Below are 21009 nucleotides of genomic sequence, written 5' to 3' on the forward strand. Positions count from 1 at the left end.
ATACACCTGTGCCTTGGTGCCTGCAATCCCAGAAATGCTACAGGAAGTAGTGGCTGGGTGTTAGAGGAAAGAGAGAGAAGAAAGCAGCCAGCTGTCAGCCTGCCCTTGGAAGGCTTTTTTTCAGGAGACACAAACAATTTCTTCAGGATAAATAAATGATCGGTGTTAAATTGCAGATTTGATAAGGCACATTTAAAACTGAAAACACATGACAGAATTATGCTCAATTATGCTCTCTCAGATGTTCCAAAGAGATGTAAGAGGCAGTTTCCCAAGTAGGAAATGCTATAATACAAAAGATTATATATAGAGAACAGAAATTTATCAAGTAATGGGTTGGTTTTTTTCATAAGAGAATCCTGTAGGAGGAAGAATAAAATCTGGGCATTTTATGTTCATAGTTCCTTTTTCTGAAAGCCAGATAGCTAGGATGATAGCTTTGAGATGGTATCTTTACTGGGGTTCTGAAGTCCTCATCTACTGCAGTTGGTAGAAATATGTAATTAACAGACAACCAGAGATACTCCTACACACACACAAACAATACAATCTTAATGCCATAAGTCTTCCTGCCTCTTCAATTCAGTAAATCTTTTGTCCTTTTCATTCAGCATGGATTTCACCCAATTATAGCCACTCTGCTGGGTAATATTTACTCTGCAGCCTCTTCTGAATCAAGACGGTATCATAATTCTGTCTTTCATGAACAATTCTTTCAGCAGCATTACATTGAAAATGGAGCAGAAAATAAGCGTTTTGACTTCAAAACCTCTATGTGAATTTTTCAAGACACACATAGAAAGGATAAGAAGAAAAAAAATCAACCCAGAAGAGAGATTCACTGAGAAAACCATCTTGTTGTGCACAAGTAGGATTCCCAGCGTATGCCCTGGGCAGACTGTAGGAGACTGGAGTGCGCAGCCCAGTCTTGTACTTGCAGCCATCCAGATGGAAGAGATCCATGTGCCCATCCATGTGTCAGGGAAGGAGAAGAGAGATTCTTACATTTTCAACTTTCAAGCCAGATAACTCCAAAGTAATTATTTCTCCAATATCCTTAAAAACCACTTATTGTCACAACCAACTTATACATCCTTTGGGATTGCCACTTGTGACTGGAGAGAACCATGGAAACCAGTGAACAAGACATCCTCCTGATTCAGCTGCCCTTACACTGCAAACTACAGAAAAGTCTTCTAAGACATTTTCTCTGCCAATGAAGTGGACATCTGGCAATGAAACAAAACAGGAAGAATAAAGAAAAATAACATCTCCAAACACCAGCTCATCAAAGTACAGAGGGAATGACAGAAAAGGCTCAAGTAATTGCCTTGGACTCCCTGGGAACTCTGTCCAAGATCCTAAAGAGATCTGATCTAAATACTCAGAAAGTATTTACTCTGAAGATCATAGAATCATGGACTGGTTTGGGTTAAAGGGACCTTAAAACTCCTCCAGCTCCAACCCCTGCCCCGGGCAGGGACACCTTCCACTAGAGCAGGTTGCTCCAAGCCCCTGTGTCCAACCTGACCTTGAACACTGCCAGGGATGGGGCAGCCACAGCTTCTCTGGGCACCCTGTGCCAGCGCCTCAGCACCCTCACAGGGAAGAATTTCTTCCTAACATCTACCCTAAATCTCCCCTGTTTAACCTTGACTGCAAAAGATCCAGCTTATCCCAAAATCCAAGGGAAGGACTGTCGACTTGGGCACAGCCCAGGAGATTGAGATATAAATGGAGTAACAGCAACAGCGTGAAATATTGTGAACAGTGTGAACTACAGTGTGAAATATTACACATTACAAAGCAGTATGCTTGAAACCCTACCCCTTTATCAAGTCTTATCTATAATTTGACAACAAATGGTCTTCTACGAGGATACGACTTCCTTTTCAAGACACTGCATATTACCAGATCCGTTTTCATGAACAATCTGACATTAATACCTTGTTATGAAGATCAGATTATGCAGAAGATATTAAAACAAATTTCTTCAGTGAAGCCTTAATTCTGAAATTGCCAAGCCATTGTGTACTGAATAGAATACATAGTATCAACTTTATTGTGATAAATAAGCTAGTTTGAAATAAAACTGTTATGCTTAGCTGTTAAAAATCATGTAAATATAAATTCAGCATAATACAAAGAGGAGTTCCAAGTTAAGGGAATCAATGAAGTGTAAGAAATCTGTTCAAATGGAGCAGATCTGCAATTACTGAAAAGATTATTTGAACCAATCTGAAAGAAAAAACCTACTCTTGCAATCACTAAACTCACACAAATACTCAGGTTTATGTTGATACAGGGTTTTTTCATACAAATACTTGTTTTATACGACTGGCAACATAACCAAGCTGCTTCTGCATTTGGAAGGCTATCCCCATCCAAATCCAATTATTCCATGGAAGTTGTTTCTTTCTCCAAATGGCAGTCATATTGAACCTAATTATTTCAATAGCACAACAGTTAAATCCACATATTCAGAAGTTACAATCCACCCCTATGCCTTTAGTCTTAACTTTGCAATCTACTCATAGCCTAATTATATAAAGGAAATTATTGGGTGTATAAAAAGGTTTGTGATGAAGCGCTCAGCATAAGGACATACATTACATTCAGAGTTTCTTTTCAGTTCATTTTGGGTTTTTTTTTTTCAGTCCATCTCTGTATTTACTGTGGGAAACACAAGAATTTTCTTCAGGAAGCACTCCTGACTATTCTTATCAATCTCTATATTGCCTGCTGTGTTTGGTTGTGGGTTTTTTTTTTAACTCTAACATTTATTCCATGTTCTTTCATCTCTTTTTCCTGTGCTCTCACCATTGTAAATGGGGGAAATAGAAAGCCACAGGGTTCTGCACACATCTGTTTCTCCATTTGTCTTACCTCTATTTTTGACCTGGCTTCACTGCACTGTGTGAAATCCGCCTGACACAATCTTAGAGAGCTCTTGAGGCTCATGTTGAAAAAATGATGTGCAGAAAATACATTAACTTTTCAGGAATACCAGAATTCTCTGTGTGACACTTCAAACAATTTTTCTTCTGTAGTAGTCCTTGTTGGGCTGCCTCATCTCTTAGAGCTGCATCGAAGGCTCCCTGCCTTCTCTTACTAGGTGTGTACCCTCTAGATCCTAATATTGGCATTGCCATCCAAACCCTCCTGGCTTGTTACACAAAGACCTATACAGATCATATAGAATCATAGAATGGTTTGGGTTGGAAGGGACCTTATAGCTCATCAGTTCCAACCCCCCGCCATGGGTAAGGACACCCTCCACGTGACCAAGTTGCTTAAAGCCCCATTCAACCTGGCCTATATATCATGATTCAAATGATCACCTACTTCCAAAGAATGCTCTTTAAAAAGCACAATTATCATAGAATCCTAGAATGGTTTGGGTTGGAAGGGACGTCAACACTCATCTAGTTCCAACCCCCATTATAGAAAGTTTAGGGAGAGAGATTTTAGTGGACCTGTGAGAAGTTAGCAGAAAGGTGCTTAAAACAATGCTGATGGGACAGCAACAGAAATAAAACCTGCAAAATCCATGGTAGTTTCCTATATCCAATTCAGACCTCCATTCAATTTTGCCTCTCCTCCTCAGAGGTTTTCCTCTCTACCAGCTCAGATCAGCTTGTTATCACTAAGGAAGGAGCAGCTTTTAGAAGAGAAATGTGGGCACAGACACAGTGCAGTTGGGAAGACCCATCCATGCTCTGTGTCCTGTTGCTACAGTCAGACATACTGGTGTTAGAAACAAGATAGGTCTGTTTAATGAAGGGGTCATCAACCCTAGAATAACTAAACCAAATGGATTCAAAACCAGCAGATCACAAGACTAAGATGCTCAAAATTCAGGGTAAGCCTAAGAACTTACAGGCAATGACCATACATCATGTAAATTGTGCTACCCTGCATGCAGTTTGTTACATGCTCAAAATACCCCAAAGTTCAAAAGCCAGTAATAATCAACTTCTGAAAATACAGTTTAAACTTTGAACTAAAACTAGTTCCTGCAGAATTTTGTACTAACACGTACACAGAAAAAACTGCTTGTGACCAAAGGGAAAAAGAAAACTACTGTAAGTTTTTCAAGCCCTGTCCTACATTTTGGTATGTAATTACATTAACAGCTCACAATTCCCAGTTTTCCCAATTTATCTGCTACCACCTAGCAAGACTGAGCATATGATATTCTATTCCTTGCAACCCTTTGGAGAAAAACAGATAAATAATAGCAACAAATCTATTTCATATCAATCAGTATTCCTCTGCTTGTAAGCCAGCTTACGTGTTGTTACTATAAAGGTGGGGTTTTTTCCTATGGGCACGAGATATAATTAAGTAAAATGATTACCATGAAATAATAAGAATTAAAATAAAAGAGACATTTGAAAGAAACTGCAAAAGGGAACGCAATTACAACAATCTATCACACCACATGCATTTAAAACATGGGCAGTGAAGATCTCGGTGTCTTTGCCATCCCAATTACACCAATATCGTTCTTTTTGCATGTTAAAATGCCCACTAGCCTCTGAAACAGGTCTGTGTTATCCACATTCACATGAGAAATACACAGGGCTATAAGATGTGTTTGTATCCCTTTTGCTTCTATTAAGTAATGGGTGATAAAAATAGAGCAAGCATCGCATGCTGCTGACAGGTTTGTAGATTTTTAAGTCTTCATTTCCTGCCTTTGCTTGTTTCTGCTTTTATCTTTCTAAATATGACCTCCTCTAACTTGACAGGTTTGATTTATGAAAATTGAAAGTACTGAACAGTTCCCCAAACCCAAATAAAGAAAGAAACAGAATAGTCATAGGGCTGGCTAGCATTTAACAGAAACACTTGCAGCTGAAAAACCAAGATTGCTGACCTCAATCACACTGGTCTAATTAAAGAAAATGGGTTAGAAAAGCAATTTTACCATAAAGCAACTAATATCCTTGTGTGGTGAAAGACCTGTTCTGCTTATTCTACAATAAAATGCATGTTTAAGATGTTTACAGGCACAATTCCAGTAAAAATAATCACTTTTACTCATACTTGAGAAAGGTTTTATTTAAAAGCAATTGCCTAACGTGGAATACGTATATTATAAAGGATAAGCCTACCATATCAGCAGATTTTCAATTAAAAAAAGGAAAAAAATCCATGTGAAAGCACAGACAAACCATCACATACACATATCTCTGCATAATTATAGAGGAATACAGGAACTCTGACTCGAAGCCTAGCAACAGTATCCAAGTATTAGTTAGGCTGCTGATCAACTACCCAAAACTCGCACACCAGCTCAACGTGTTTCATTTCTCTACAGCAAAAAGCAAACAAAAATAAAACTAAAGAATCCTATTGCCTGCAGCTTCCGAGCTGCTGAAGGACAAGATGAACAATAGCAAAACAAACCTTGTTCACTTGAAGAAGAACAACCCATGTCACTTAATCCATCTGAAAATTCATCTCATCACAAAGCAGCAAGGCAAAAGGGAGAGTTAAAAATAGCTTATCCAAGTCAAAGGATTATCAGCTTGCAACGTACTTAATATCTGCGTATCTGTATCTAAGGAAAGCTTCAATATTCTTACATATATGATTGGGATTTGTACCTCCATCCTATAGAAGCCATAGTAAATTCCGTAGAGCAAATGCTTCCTAAATCTGCTGTGCTCATTTACTCACAGACAGCTGCAGGCTGGATGAAAACAATCAGGGATTAACTTTTCTATTCATTACATCTTTTAATCCATCACTTTCTCTTAGTTTGCAATGAATAAATGCATAAAGTTAAATAAATTAGAAATGTGCTATAGCTAGTTAAAAAAAAAAAAAAAGCTGTTCAAAAAGGGATAGTATTGTTATTTTTTTAATGATGTGTAACTGCTGTACTGCACATCAGGAGTATACGTGATGTCTTCCTCAAAGCAGGAAAAACGATGGAACAACAGGCACTGAGCTGCAATACGCTTCTGGGTTCCAAAGACTTTCAAAATGAGTGATAATTATACTTTGATGTTGTTATTATTCCTAATTTGGGGGCATGATGTATTGAAATAATCTGAGCAGCTCTATTAAGTATCTCAGACTGCTTGTAAAACAAGTTGCTAAGTACTTATGGTAATACATTTTCTTGCTGGATGAAAAATATATTTCAAATAGGATTACTTTGTAAAAGATATGGCAATTTTCATTCACCTTTCAAACATCTGTCAAGGAAACAAAAGGGATTCCCTGATCTTTAGAACCTCATAAAAGAAATACATACAATGAAATCTGGATCTTGATTTTAATCCTTGACCGATAGCCTTTTTTCCTTCTCCTCTGAGTCCTTCCTGTTTTACATTTGACTTGCTCTTGCAGAACTGCACCATCCCCTGTCTGAAATAAGACTCACGCGAACTTTCTCTGCTACTGACAGCAAGGTGACTTTGGTTGTACTGAGCCACAGGATACATTGGCAAGGCTTTTATTTCTCTGTTTGTTTGTGAAAATGATGGTTCCAAGTGAAACAAACAGTCATCAGTGCTAAATACTTCTAGTGCCATGGTTTCAACAAACCAGTCACCCAGACACCTAATGTACTACCTGAGATGGAAACATTAATTGTCAATTGATGGTGGGAAGAGGAGCAAGGTAAGGAAGAAGTGACTCGCTGACAGAAGAAGGGAGAACAAACATGTATGAGAGAACCCACATGGTTTTAAACTTGCAGAGGAAACGGTCACGTTATTTAATAGGATGGAACAACTAACAGGTTTTTATGCTTGTATTGTGGCTAAATGGAAGAGTATTCCACAAAACTCCAGTCTGATGGGAGAAACAAGGGCTTACAGCCAAAAAGGGATATAACTGCATAGCACTACCTTGCCTCAACGTTTCCACACTGCAGATCAGTCATGAGAACTGTAGTACATGCTCTTCAACCGAAGTGCTGTTGCTGAGCTGCCTCCAAGTACACCTACCCGCTCTGACCTTTCCTAATGGTTCTGAAGCCCTAAACTACCTTCACACTCAGCATAGTCAAGCAAGATTGCCAATGGCACCTACTTCTTCTAGTCTAGATCCAGACTTTAATCCATTTTGCCTCTAAAAGGGAAGCAGACAGACTCCATCTCTGTGGAGATGAAACAGATAAGTAATAAACACAGTGGCTCACACTGCCCCCAAGTACATGCTTTTATCTGGCAAGATCTGAGTGACATAACCAGATACTACACACCTCAGAAGAACATCTCTCTTACAGTCAGATGTCACATTATTCCATGGGTCATTATTTTTGCCTTTTTTTACTCTGAAAAAGTTAATTTTATATTCTTCTTCTTTTTACAGAACAGTATGAAGTCTTACGATTCTTGCAAAGAAGCTTATTTCACATACACCTTGGTTTTCAGCATTTCAACATGTTTATTTAATGTAAGTGTTTTATAATTAAATAAAAAGAAAAAGGAAGAACAATCTCTGTGGGGTTTGATCTGTCAAACAAAGGTTTAGTGGCTGTAAATTAGAATTTTCTACTGCTAGAGGATACCCTGGGTCAAGTTTCACCTGAGCTGCCTCTCCATGACCTTCAACAATAGGGGTAGTCTTAGCACTACAGGATGGCAAAAATACAGGAGAAGGGAGTAAAGAAAGTAAGAAGAAAAGCTAAAAAAAGACTCCCTTTAAGACATGCAATTCAGCCTCTTAACTGAACAATCCCAGACTTCACAGAGAGCTTAAAATGGGATTCTACTCTAAATGCCAACTGGCAGGCAAAGGTGGAATAGATAGTAAGTGACACAGAATCATAAAAAAGACTCACAGGATAGTTGGGGTTGGAATGGACCTTTAAAGCTCGCCCAGTTCCAACTCCCTGCCACAGGCAGGGCCACCTTCCACTAGAGCAGGTTGCTCCAAGCCCTGTCCAACCTTGAACACTGCCAGGGATGGGGCAGCCCCAATTTCCTTGGGTGACCTGTGTCAGCACCTCACCACTCTCTCAGTGACTTTCTTCTTTATATCTAACCTGAACTTCCCCTGTTTAAGCCAGAACCCATCACGCCTTGTCCTATCACTACAGTCCCTGACGAAGAGTCCTTCTCCAGCATCCTCATAGCCCCCTTCAGACACTGGAAGCTGCCCTGAGGTCTCCACGCAGTTTCTCTTCTCCAGGCTGAACAGCTCCAATTTTTCCAGCCTATCTTCATATAGGAGGTGCTCTATACTCAGCATTAAACATATATATTTATTGAAGTGGAGCATTTTGGACCAGTGCATTGAGATGTAGTGCTGTTGCTGCTGGCAAGTTGCAGACTCATCCCTTCCATCCACAGGTACAATACCCTCATCCTGTGGAAAGGCTGAGCTCTGCTATCTACAGCTCACCGCATCACACAGCACAGGACCGTGAATCATAAGCATTACATTACTGCTGGTAGAGCCTTATCATTGCAGTTTTGGCAACATCAGTTGAAACAGCTTTGTGACTACTAACAAACTGGAAGACACCCACATAATACCTTCTGCATTCAAAGTACAAGTGACTTCCTACTGCAATAGTTTGGGACAACAAAATTATCTAAGAATAATGTTAATTAGCACATGTCCAAACAGATGGACACGGGTAGTGTAGTTCCTCACTACGTGAGATTAGAGATTTCAAGCAAATATTTTCCCTATTTCAGATATTTTGGGTTGAGAAATGTAAGAACATGTTTCTGTCACCAGATAAAACCTGCTCTTGAAACTACAAAGTTAGGTCCAGCCCTCCAACACTGCCACCAATTAAAGTTTTCCCATCCTTAGGGTGACATCCCCACAAAAGTAGGCAGATTCTTGTGGAAAAAAGTATTATTGCCATTTATATTACTTAGCTGTATATTAATCATAAAAGATTAAAATCTTCTATGAAGGATGTGGAAGTTTTTTCCCAGTGAATCAAGAGCAAGGTGGAGATTTTCCCAGTGCATCACCAACCCCTCCTTCCAAGTGTAGCTGTTGTGAATCATCAATCTCATTGACAAGCTTACTATTAAATGATGGAACAGCTCATCACCTACCAGCTTAAACCTCCATAGAAAAAAGACCCACCCAAAGCTGCACATATTCCAAAGCATTTCCCACAGTTTTAGCTTAATGATTATTAAATGAGTCTAAAAGAATTACAAAATACAAAGTACTCCTAATTATTGAATGAGCCTAAAATACCAAAATCAAAGTTTAATGAACTGGTTCAACACCAAAATTCAGTATCTAACCAAAAATACTCTGCGAGATGAAAGATAAAATGTTTCTCAAGAGACTTCACAGTGTGATATTCATATATTCATGAGGATACTTCCCAAGCTCTTTACTATTCCTTCCCACTCTTGTTGCCTCAAGGCTCTAAGAAGGTGCATTACGCAAATGATATATGTTGGAGCACATCCAAAACTACATGAATATAGCAGATAACCAGACAAGTAAGATAAATAAGAGCCAACTTGTTGAAGTTTCAACGCTGACCTCATTCTGCACGTTCATCATCATCCCAGCTCTTGAGTTTTCTGTTCAGGATATCGTTCTTTGATTTATTCCTTTTTTTTTAAATTGGGAGATATTCCAGAAAAAGACATACTGATGAGGTGGTTTTTTCTTATTTTTTTTTTTTTTTTAAGTAATAAATATTAAGGAACAAATTCCTGGTTAAATTAAATTCGCTGGGAGGAAACAACACAACAACTTAACATACTGTTGCTTCTTTTGGATAAATCTCCTAATTTAAATGGTTATGTACAATTCACCAAAAAATGCAAGTGAATCATGGAAGCACTGATATTTTTATCCTTCAGTGGAAAAGGGAAGGCATCAGGAAAATTTGGAGAATCTTCCCATAGAAGATAGTTTCTAAGCATTTTTCTAGAAATCATCAAATCCTACAGAAAGTCTTTACAGTCAGCAATAAGTTCTGCCTAAAGCCTCAGCCACGTGGCTATCACTCGGTGCCTGGACTGAGCCTCATCCATCTACTTGATAACTACATTCCAGCTTCTCCCACACACTGACATAACTGGGAACCTGCAATAGTCAGTCCAAAAAATGACGACAGTAACATCAGTGTCGCTTCATGCAAACCAGTCTAGAGGCTGCTGTTTCTAAGTGTACTGTAAGCATTACTTTTACTTTACAGTTACTCGTACTGTAAGTATGAGTAATTAATGTTAGCAAGTTGTTCCTTCACTAAGGCTTTTTTTCTTTTATTGTACACAACTACTCTTAAAAGAACAAAATCCATTTAAAGCAACATAAAATATAACACTGGCTACGTGCGGTACTTGTGCACTGACTCCACATGCAAGCCAAAGTATCAAGAACTAACATGGCAGAAATAAAAGGATCATATGAATCTAAACAACAATCTTCATGAAGTTATAAAACCATGTGCCATATGTAGACAACAATAAAATGCTTTCCCTATTAAGAATAACTGGTGCAACTATAGTTATTTACCTCAGACTTCATAAATACAGAAGGATGAAGACTTCTTTCATGGAAAGGAACTATCCCACTATCTCGGGTAAAAACCTTCCAAACTCACTATAAGCTTTTATGCAGAAGTTATTGTTTTTATGCAACGTGTCTTCAGTTTTCTCAGTGCATACTGCAAAGGGTTGAAAGTCTCACAGTGCTATGAGAATTCACATTTACTGCACAGAGTTTTTAACTATAGAGATCGTACACTACCAGGAAGGGAAATGAAAGGGAGGCCTTAGTCCAGAGCAATTTTTGCCCAGTCTTAAGTTTACTGTGAGCTGGCCTAGTTTTCCTCAGAAATTAAACACTATCAAGTCATAGATTTGCATCTCTGAGTTCAATCAGTGCAGATGACTGTACAGCCACTCCTGCTTCAAAAGGAATGCCTTTTTTCCTTCAACTTCAGGATGTTTCTCTGCAACTTTAATTAACTTGGACTAAAGCATTTTAATTCATTGTAATTAAACTGTATTAGAAATCAGTTTTATCAGGCTGGTTTTTATTTTAATGGCAAAACTATCTATGTAAAAAGATCTTTAAAAACCCTTAAGGTTTTCTGTCAAGGGCCCTTAATGCCTGTCACTGGCCTTCATCCAGTGCCACACAACAAACTCAGTGAGAGGAAATGGGTTTATGGATATGGACAGACAGCTTCTGATATAGATTCATTTCATAGAAGAGAAGCATCTTTCTTTATCTTCTTCTTCTAATTATTCTTCCTGAGAGCTGCTTTAGGCTGATGCTAAACAGCCTGCAGGAGCCAATTTGGCTCTTCCAGGTATGTGGATGTGTACTTAATCTGTTACAAACTAATTCATACTTACAAAGCATCTCCCACTCTTTTGCACTATCAGATTTTCATTTCCAGAGCATATTTTGAAAACGTTTCAGCTTTTTCCCCATCATATTTTACAGGAAAGCTACTTCTAAAGTCTCCCTGAAACATACTGTCATCATCCCTGCAGTCACATCTCACAGAGGATCAGATTTAATATCTTTGCAAAAACCTGCTTTAAATATGTATAACTTCTGTTCAGTGTCTGTAAATATTTGCTTACCGATATCAGCTTCCCTGTGATTCTTGATATATTCAGCAAGCTCAAAGTTTCCCGCTATTATAGCCACCTAAAAGATTGGAAAAGAGTTACAATGAATATATTGTCATCACTTATTAAGTAGGAGAATGTGTGTTACATTCCTGACAAACATCATACAAATACATCTTCATTTCACAAAGCTGTTTCTTACTTCTACTCTGCAACTACCACACTCAATACATTTCTGAAACAACGTTGAGATGATATCTCGATCTCGTTGGAAGTAGCACTGCCAGTCCCCCAGATCCCCATTTACTAAGACACTGTGATTGAGGAGGTCTCAGGAGGCTGCTGGAAGAGCTGCAGCTTTTCATGTTGTGGCACTCAAAACCAGCAGTGAACATTAAACACACCATCCCCAAAGCTGCAGGAGCTCCACAGATGTGTGGAGAATGCTACAGGAGCAGCACACATCCAAGATGATATTTCCCTTTAATTGCTCCTGCCTCACTACTTACCTGAACAGTGAAAGCAGGAGCTACAATGCAATGTACGCAGGATAACCAGGGAAGAAGTACCAAGAACTACAAGTATTCAGGTACTAAGTCACCAAGAAAGACTAAAAAACAGAAACTGGTAAAGATTATGCATATGTATAGAATTTAGAGTGTTCTAATAAATATAGATCTAAAATAACACTTTTCTTCATTATTTCCTGGTTGTTGAACACAGATGTGTAATATCTATTCTGAATTCTCATCTCAATGAACTTAGAGAGAAACATCTCTGCCGGATATAAGGAAAGTGATATAGTTGTGCCATTTCCATCTCCTCCCTTTTTCTTTTTCTCCTATTTTTGAATATTGAGCAATTGCCTTTTCTGGCTTTATTTTGCAGCTTTATATTCAGACAGATACTGTTCCCATCATGGCACTGTGGCTTTCCTGAAGCAGGTAAAAGGGATAAGCTGGGCTCACCTTCCACATAACTTTCAAATAAGCTTCTGCATATACAGCGTGAAGGCCAAAAAAAGATTCAAAAGCCTTATTGAAGGACTCTCCTGGATATAGGGCTAATGTCAGTCATGAGAAATGAATGAAAACTCCACCTGAACCAAGAAAGATTATCTGCAGGTTCCTTCCACTCCACACATCTCAGGGATGGCGAATCATGCAAAGGAAGACTAAAGAGCTGAAACAGTCTTAGGGAGGTGCATGAAGTACAGTTAATGTGAGTAGTAGCTGTTAATGTAACATGCCTAAGATCTTGTTTCTGCACTCACCACAGGAAATTGAACGGACAATTTTATTTAACAACAACCAAACCAAACTCGTAAATCCTTGAAAATGAAAACTTTACACAAGCCACAAGCTACAGACAGAAAACCTTGACTATTATATAATCATGCTCCAAATCCAGGTTTTCCTTCAACTCATTTACTTACTTTTTGAAGCTTTTCAGGTTCTGTCTTCTTTCTCTTGGCAAATTGCTCTGTGTTTCATTAAATGTTTCTACTCAACGTAACACCTAAATATAATAATTACGTTTTCTTTTCAAGTATATCTATGTCACGGGAGAAATTCTGTTCCAGGTCTGTGTCGCACCCAGCAGTTGTACTCAATACATGCATACTTGTGTTTTAAAATAAGCCTCAGTAGGCAGCCATGAACATGGCATGTGCAGTATAATCATTTTTTTCCTTGGAACGATTAACCTGGATATAATATCACCGTACTTACTAGTGAAAATCATGTCGTTGTTTTCTCATTACAGTATTAACAGTGAGGAAATGCTTTGCTCTGGGCACTTCTCAGTAGTATTACGTCAAACTGATGGATTTTTGGGAGCAAAATGCATTACAATGAGTCAATAACACTGGTTCAACCTAATCCCACTTCTGCTTCTAGACCACGATTGGAAAAAATAAGTTTTTCTTCTCTAATATGTCATAAGATTTCTTAACGCACTAACACCTGCAAAGATCAGAGAGGTCAAGAGACAGGGGTAGATTGGTGCATTGCCACCTGATCTCCAACACAGGCAAATATCCAACTAAAAATTACTATTCTAACCACCAGTAAGACAATCTTTATTCCAGGAATGACTCCTGAAAGAAGCTTCTTCTCAGAATGGATAACGTATAAGTCTCTGGCCCCAACCTCCTCTGTAAAGCCCCCGGTGTCCTGGCACATGGTGCTATGAAAGTTAACACAGGGCTGTACAGATGCTCTCTTTTCTGCAGCCTGGCTTGGTTCAGGTTCATAAAAGCAACATTTCAAAGAATCACAGACTGGTTTGGGTTGGAAAGGAACTTAAAGCTCCTCCAGTTCCAACCCCCTGCCATGGGCAGGGACACCTTCCACTGGACCAGGTTGCTCCAAGCCCCTGTGTCCAACCTGGCCTTGAACACTGCCAGGGATGGGGCAGCCACAGCTTCTCTGGGCACCCTGTGCCAGCACCTCAGCACCCTCACAGCGAAGAGCTTCCTAAGATCTCATCTCAGTCTCCCCTGTGTCAGGTTAAAGCCATTCCCCTTTATCCTGTCACTATATGTCCTTGGCAAAAGTCCCTCTCCAGCTTTTTTTGTGTGTAGATCAGGGGTTTTCTCCATAGTATAAGCAAGCAGTAATACCTCTCTTCAACATTACACCTAATTAACATGGAAAACTCAAACAGGGAACACACCGGTGACAGGCAGCTTGCTAGACAGCAGCTATGTTACTCAAATAAAAGAATCTTTGATATAAAGTAGATTTTAAGTATAAACCTGCTGTTTAAGTAATAAACACATTCTATTACTTGAAAAAAAGATATTGCCACATAACTAAGAGACAGCTTGACAGAGAATTGTTCCTGTACTTGCTTCTGATTCAAACACTCGATTCAGCAGCTCAGGGTACCATTTCTCTCCATTTCATTTACTTCAATTCACTAAAAACAGCATGCAAAATTCTTACAGCAAAAAGGAAGGAAAAATATGTTAAGATCTAAAGAAGGCAAGGAAAAATTAAAAAGTACAAATATTTCTTGGCACAATGTCAATGTACTTCACTTGAATTTGATGGGTAAAGAGTGTGGGAGAAAGTGAAGGCAGAGAAAATCAGAAAGATACAAAATTATCCTCATTCAGTTTTTATAGTTGGAAAGCACAAAGCACAGAGACCACAGCCATTTCCCAGTAAAATGTGTCCTGAACCATTTAGAGTGGCCAAATGAAACTGTAAGCATGAACACATTAGGACAAGGGAATGGTCTTCACAAGATCCAGGGCTTGACCCAAATTCAGGCAGTGCAAAGTCTCCATCTCCCCTCAGTTAAGATGAAAAGTAAAGCAGAACCAAACTGAAGCTCTATATTTGTACTTAAATTCTTTGTACTTTAGGAAAAACACATTCTAATGTAGTAACTTTGCAGAAAAAACTAGTTTGATTCTCTACACACTTCATAATTGATGTGGTTTTAAATAGCTGTATTTTGCTTTTCAGGATGTTTTGCAGTCAAGTGCTAGATTTCTGATTGAGAGGTTATGGCAGGAAAGAAGGTTTTGTTGGGGTTTTTTCCCCAATCACATCTCTTCCTAGCAGTGAAAAGTAGCACAGCCAGCAAAGGTTTTTTCCAATTCCAGCAGGAACTGGATTCCAGTCATCCAAACGCAGCACATGCATGTCTGCAGACATGAAATACTGCCGTGAAAGGCTGGAGGTAGCACTTTGCAGCTACCAGCTACTTACAGACTCTGTTATGCTGAGCCTTCAAAAATTGCAGCTTTTAAAACCTGCCTATCCAGCAGCCTTACTATAAACCAGGTTCTTTCATTCCTGCAGCAAATGGCCTTTCATTTCGTGCTTTTGCCACAAAGACGCTTATCTTACATCACAGATCTGCATGTCACCTTGTTCTCTGAATCTGATAAATTCTGTTTATGAATCTCCTTAAAAAAATTATACCAATAAATCACCCATCTACAATTTCCACTAAAACCTGGGGGGCTTTGCCCTATTTCTAAAGGGTGTATTTATTTTGCATCAGCTCCAGAATCAGACAGCACCTGCAGCGCCACAGCACGGTGTCAATCAGAGTCCAGCTAAAAAGGAAGACAAAGTAGTTCCTGCATAAGCTCCTGCAGACTCAAAGCAGGATCCTTCTCTGCTGCGCTGCCATTTGGTTGGGATCTCTGCCATGCTTCTACTGTACAATCCAGAGAACAAGATCACTCTTGGTTCCTTTTTTTTATAATCATCATTAGAGGCGGTTTTATATGAATGACAGTAACTAAAGAGAATCAATTATCAACTCCCTCCCTTTCAAGTTTAACTGACCCCATGTTAAGGGTGTTAACATGGGCACCTAATTATTTTCAAATTAGATTTGATAACATACATGGCAGGTGTGAATAAGTACATATGCTAACAACAGGAAGTGAGCAGAAAGTAAAGCTAAGCAGGAAGACCTATCTTACCAAGAGATTACTCATACAACATAAAAAGAAAGTAGAGTAAACCCACCTAGACTGGTGGGATCACCTACTTCCATAATATGCTGTCTTCATAATGTCATCATAACAAAAGTTAATGGAGCCACTGGCACAGGTCACAGCTGTGACACACGGAGGGCTGTCAACGCGAAGCCACAGGGTTAACAACTCACTGGGAAGGCAGCGGAGCAGAACTGGCTGTCACTGTCAGGGCACCTAATGCAGAGTGTGACCAGAAGCTGCGTATTTATATGGAACTTTGCTCTACCTCAGTAGAAGCAAAGCTTTTTAGACTCAAACCCATGGTCTCCCTGACTCACAGACAGATGTTTCTATCAAACGACGCAACCGGTTACAGCACATTACTCTTTGCCACGCCGGGCAATGCCAGATGCTCTGCCACCAGCTGAGCGAGGAAGGGAAGGAGTTTAACTGACACTTGGCTAGTTGCTATGCTTAGTAACTAAGTGACAGCTCAGTGAAGTAGAAACCTGAATGAATGAAGCAGCTGTGACACTGAGACTGGGGGGAGCCAGCAGCAGACGGGGCACCCCATGACTTGGCCAGCAAAGGGCACTGGATGAGGAGTGAAACCCTCCTAACTGGTGAGGCACCTCAAGAAGGGGATTTCTTTCTCCTGGCACAGCATTATTCTCACCCTCTGGTCTTCTGATATTTACAGTCAGAAACGTTCCATCTGGATACAGGCAGTTTTAAGCTGGCTTTCAGAAGTCAATTCAGAAATTAAATATTTGACCCATCTGGTTAGTTCTGCTTTCCTGATTCCTGTTCCCCAAAGAAATTTAGTTTAAATAATGACAAATAAGAGTACTTTGTATAAACAGTGCTACCTGACAGATGAACGGTTACAGTGTCACTCTGTCTTCAATGAGACAGAGCTTCTTAACGTTTTCAGACTCCGGACCAGATGCAGCACTGACTCACAGTCTCAGTTCAGCCTCATAAATGCAGTTCTCATTATATCAATTACTTACATTCAAGTAGGTAGATTTTGTGATTGTGATTAATGCAGTGCTTTGTTCCTTTCGGGAAATTGGAAATTATATATACACTTTACCTGTCACTAACCTTTCACAATTGATTTTTTTCCACTCTTGAAATGTATCACAGGTAGAAGTTATATTAAATTAGAGCAAGATCTTTGTAGCCTGTTAGCAAATACAATTTTTGAGCTTTATAGGTTAGTCCCTGAAAGGCAAGCACCAAAACCAAATTACATTATCGCTCTTTGGAACAAACTGCTCTAAGAAACAGTATTAAAGAGAGAAATTGAAGTTGTCCCCTCTTAAATCCAGCCAATGAACTTGGACAAATTTTCTACATGGGAGTGAGGAGAGCGCCTCTTAGTTCATTTCTGTCCAACTCTCAATCAAGGCTGCTGAGGTTCCTTCTGTGCTTGAATCTTAGACCAGGCAAGACATGAAGCTTTAGAATGCTCTGCCTAAATGGAAACAGCAGAGGAAGCTGTTTGGGCTGCAGAGCTGTAGCTGCAGTTCACGAGCAGCAGGTCATGATAAAGCAGGCAGCACTCTCTGCCAGCTTTTTCTCCCCCTTATCTTTCACAAATCTCTTTCCTGATGGAAGTACATTCCATTATTCTTTCCTTCAGGGCTGAAGTTTCATCCTTCCACTGTCTCCGCCACCCAGCAGTGCTCACCAAATGACGGTCTTTCAGGAAATCTTGGAATTGCAGTGAGTACAGGTATGGCACTTCTACATTAAAGGGGACAGTTCTATCCCAGGACAAAATGCAACTTCAGTCATGACTTTGCTTAGAGTCTCAGCCAAGGAGCAGAAACACACATGGACACACAGGATACTCTGAGGACAACTACCCTACGTGTTCCCATCTTCAGGTGGCACTGGAAGGGGTGCAACAACCCTCTAAATGAGACTGTAACCATAAGGCTCTCCAGAAACTGCCTTCCACTTGAATCACAGACTTATAAACCAATAAATTATCTATTCTACCACTGAGGACTCTATTATTTTAACTGTATTATTTTAACTCTATTATTTTAACATTAATATTTAACTCTATTATTTTAACACTATTATTTTACCACTGAGGACTCTACTATTTTAACAATAACTCTATTACTTTACCACTGAGGACTCTATTATTTAAACACAAGTCAAGCAGTCACAATTGTTACACAACAGGATTCACAATCAGCAGAGACTTGGGAGGATTAACACAAGTGAATTTACAAGGAATGGTTGGGATCACTTCCTTAATCAAAAGACTTGACAGAAAAGCTCTTCCATGTGTCATAATTAGGATGTGTTTTCTTAATATTAAAAATACAACAAATGTTGTCATTTTTAATAACCATCATTTTCCAGACCAAAAATCATATCAACAATTCACCGAATAGTTTCTGTATCAAGAGGTGATAATTTTACAGCAAAATAAACCATTCCATTATCATGACAACCTTTTGAGACAGACATCTCCCTGATTTGACATCAAAATCTAATGGTCCTCAATGTGGGGCACTGAAAAGGCACCATAGTTCAGCTTCAATGCATTTCTACAGTGTCCTCTGTAAAGAAAAGCTCTCCCCAATACAACAAAGTAGTAAAGGCTTTTTGGAGCCTAGAGCCACCCTGAAGTCTGTCCCAGCATCCCATCAGATACGCAGTGGTCACCCACAAGGACATCAGAAAGTCAAATTTAGGTTGTCAAAAGCAAAGACTTGTCTCTCACACAGCACCATGAGGTTCCATCCCCGATAAATAGTGATACAAAATCATACAGCACACCCTGCAGCCTCCGACAACGAGATCTGAAATCAGTTTGCGTTAGTTGCTCTCATACACGAGCAGCATGTAGATTTTAAAGCTCTCTTCAGTGGTACAGATGGAGTTCGGTTTGCAAAAGCAAGAAGCAAGCTGCGTTCCAAATTTCTTTTCCATAGGTGTGGGAGAAAAATGTATCCATCAAACACTATTGGTTTTGTGCATGATTTCAGAGAGCTTGTACATGCAGGCGTGTTTACTTGTTCAAGAAATAAAAGAACATATCTAGAACTCAGTCTGCTTTGGAAATACATTCTCTTGTAATACGTTGGCAAAATGCGATAATTTGGCAACTATTGTTCAGAGCTCAAATCACAACATAGACTTCAGGTACTTTCAGTTAGAGGAGACATTAAGAATTCAATACATACAAAAAAAAGGGGTTTTTTTTCTGAACTAGTTGGAAAATTCTGTACAGCTACAATAGCCGTATAATCTCAAACAGAAATGCTGAATATTCATGAACTCTGTATTTTACTTTCCAAAATCAAAGGGCAAAAGCATCATCCCACATTTTATAGTTGGATTTATTACAGCTGGTTTTTGACTTAGAGGCTACAACATTGTAAAGAAAATTAGCGGAAGCTTCTTCGTTCACCTCATTCTAAAATAAAACCAAATGCTTGATTAATATACTATTAATATCACTAATCCACTCTCTTATTCTAAGAACACTTCTGAATACATATAATAAGGATGACATGAGACATGACCTCAAGAAGATATATATGTTTCACATTATGGAGACACACATTTACACTCCCAAACTTATTTAAAAGTAATCTGTTCTAAAGCTGAGATCTAATACAACTATTAGTAGTGTGTCCAAAGCAAGTTACTATTTTCGGAAGTTGATAGCTGGGTGATATTTTGTACATATAATAATATTTTTTGTTGAAAATATATCAGAACTGAGGTTTTAGTTCATAAAATTCATTTTACCAATTCATTTTATCACTTTGAAGCTTTACTTGAGCTGTAACATTTTCAAGTTTCAGTAAAACTCACTGAAATAAGATGAACAAAACAGACATAGAATAAAGAAAAGCAGTAACATTTAAATATCTTTTCTTTAAATGATGCTCAGTAAAGATTTCTATGAAGTGCAGAAATAACCCACATTCTCTACCAGGACAATAAAATGTTGCAAATTTCCCTAAATGACTCTATAGTAATGCTCTGAAAGATCAGAAGTAAAAAATCCTACTCAGCGTTTTCGGACATGCTTCTTTCCTGGACAGAAAATAATTCTTAGCAATTTTAATTAGATAATGTAAGACAAACTTAACATTATGCATTTTGAAAGGCACTAACTTTGTATATTAATATATCTGATGTCCAGTAGATGGCAAAATATCAGCAATCATCACCTTTAATCTTCTTGAAACTTGCTTTATTTAACCCCCAAAGTCTTCTTTTCCTTTTCTCTCTATTCTTCACTTTCTAAGTCCATCAGATAGCAGGATTAGCTTTACCTTTTGGATGTTTTCTGTATGTTATCTGCTTGAAAGACAAGTTCATCTTCATCAGTTCTTGATACAACAAAGCACAATAATGTTACTATCCTTTAAATAGTCCTTTGAAGACAGTTTCTTCACCACTGAATTTTTTTTCTCCAAAAGCATGCTGCTGCTACTGTTCCCAAATTTGCCAGCACATGTTAGCATACTGTGTACAAAAATCTCTTAGCAACAATATCTTAGTGTCTAACATTTTCCTTCTTCCAACTATGATTCATGGAGCCATCTGTAGTCAGATATTGACATGCAGTATCTTAAAATAGATACCTTACATTTGCTCAACAACTAGTTTTAGCATCTGAAAATATAAATTATGGGAAAGGGCCAATATTTCTTTGAGGCTCTTCATCATTCCCTTGATCATTTTAGCACTGTTTAAACAAAGGCTTGCCACCATTGCTTCTACCTTAGTATTAAGGTCAAAGTATTCCTGCTTGGCAGAGCGCGGCACGTAGGCAACCCTACTGCGCTGGTGCCGTCCCTTATGTAAGTCCTCCAAGCAATGTCAGCAGCTTCCATGGTGAGGACCACCTCATGCTCATCCCCTGGCTACCTTTTAATACTAACCAAAGACTAGGCTGTTAAACTTCTAGTAGTGCTGCATGCAGCACTAAGATTTAAAGCGTTTTTCACACCTTTTCAGTCTAAGCCTCATGGA

General features: G+C 38.9%; 1 protein-coding gene across 1 annotated transcript in view; it reads right to left on the reverse strand.

Moving 5' to 3' along the window:
* LOC104401296 (SH3 and multiple ankyrin repeat domains protein 3-like) overlaps positions 1 to 21009 on the reverse strand; it is a gene marked incomplete at its 3' end in the record, with an annotated part of 87234 nt that overhangs the window by 36590 nt on the left and 29635 nt on the right. Inside the window, exon 9 of the mRNA XM_010020802.1 lies at positions 11556 to 11622. Within this exon, the coding sequence (XP_010019104.1) occupies positions 11556 to 11622 (67 nt within the window). The remainder of the gene's footprint in view (positions 1 to 11555; positions 11623 to 21009) is intronic.

The sequence above is a fragment of the Nestor notabilis genome, unplaced genomic scaffold (assembly GCF_000696875.1).
Source record: "Nestor notabilis isolate BGI_N333 unplaced genomic scaffold, ASM69687v1 scaffold2348, whole genome shotgun sequence".
Lineage (NCBI taxonomy): Eukaryota > Metazoa > Chordata > Aves > Psittaciformes > Psittacidae > Nestor > Nestor notabilis.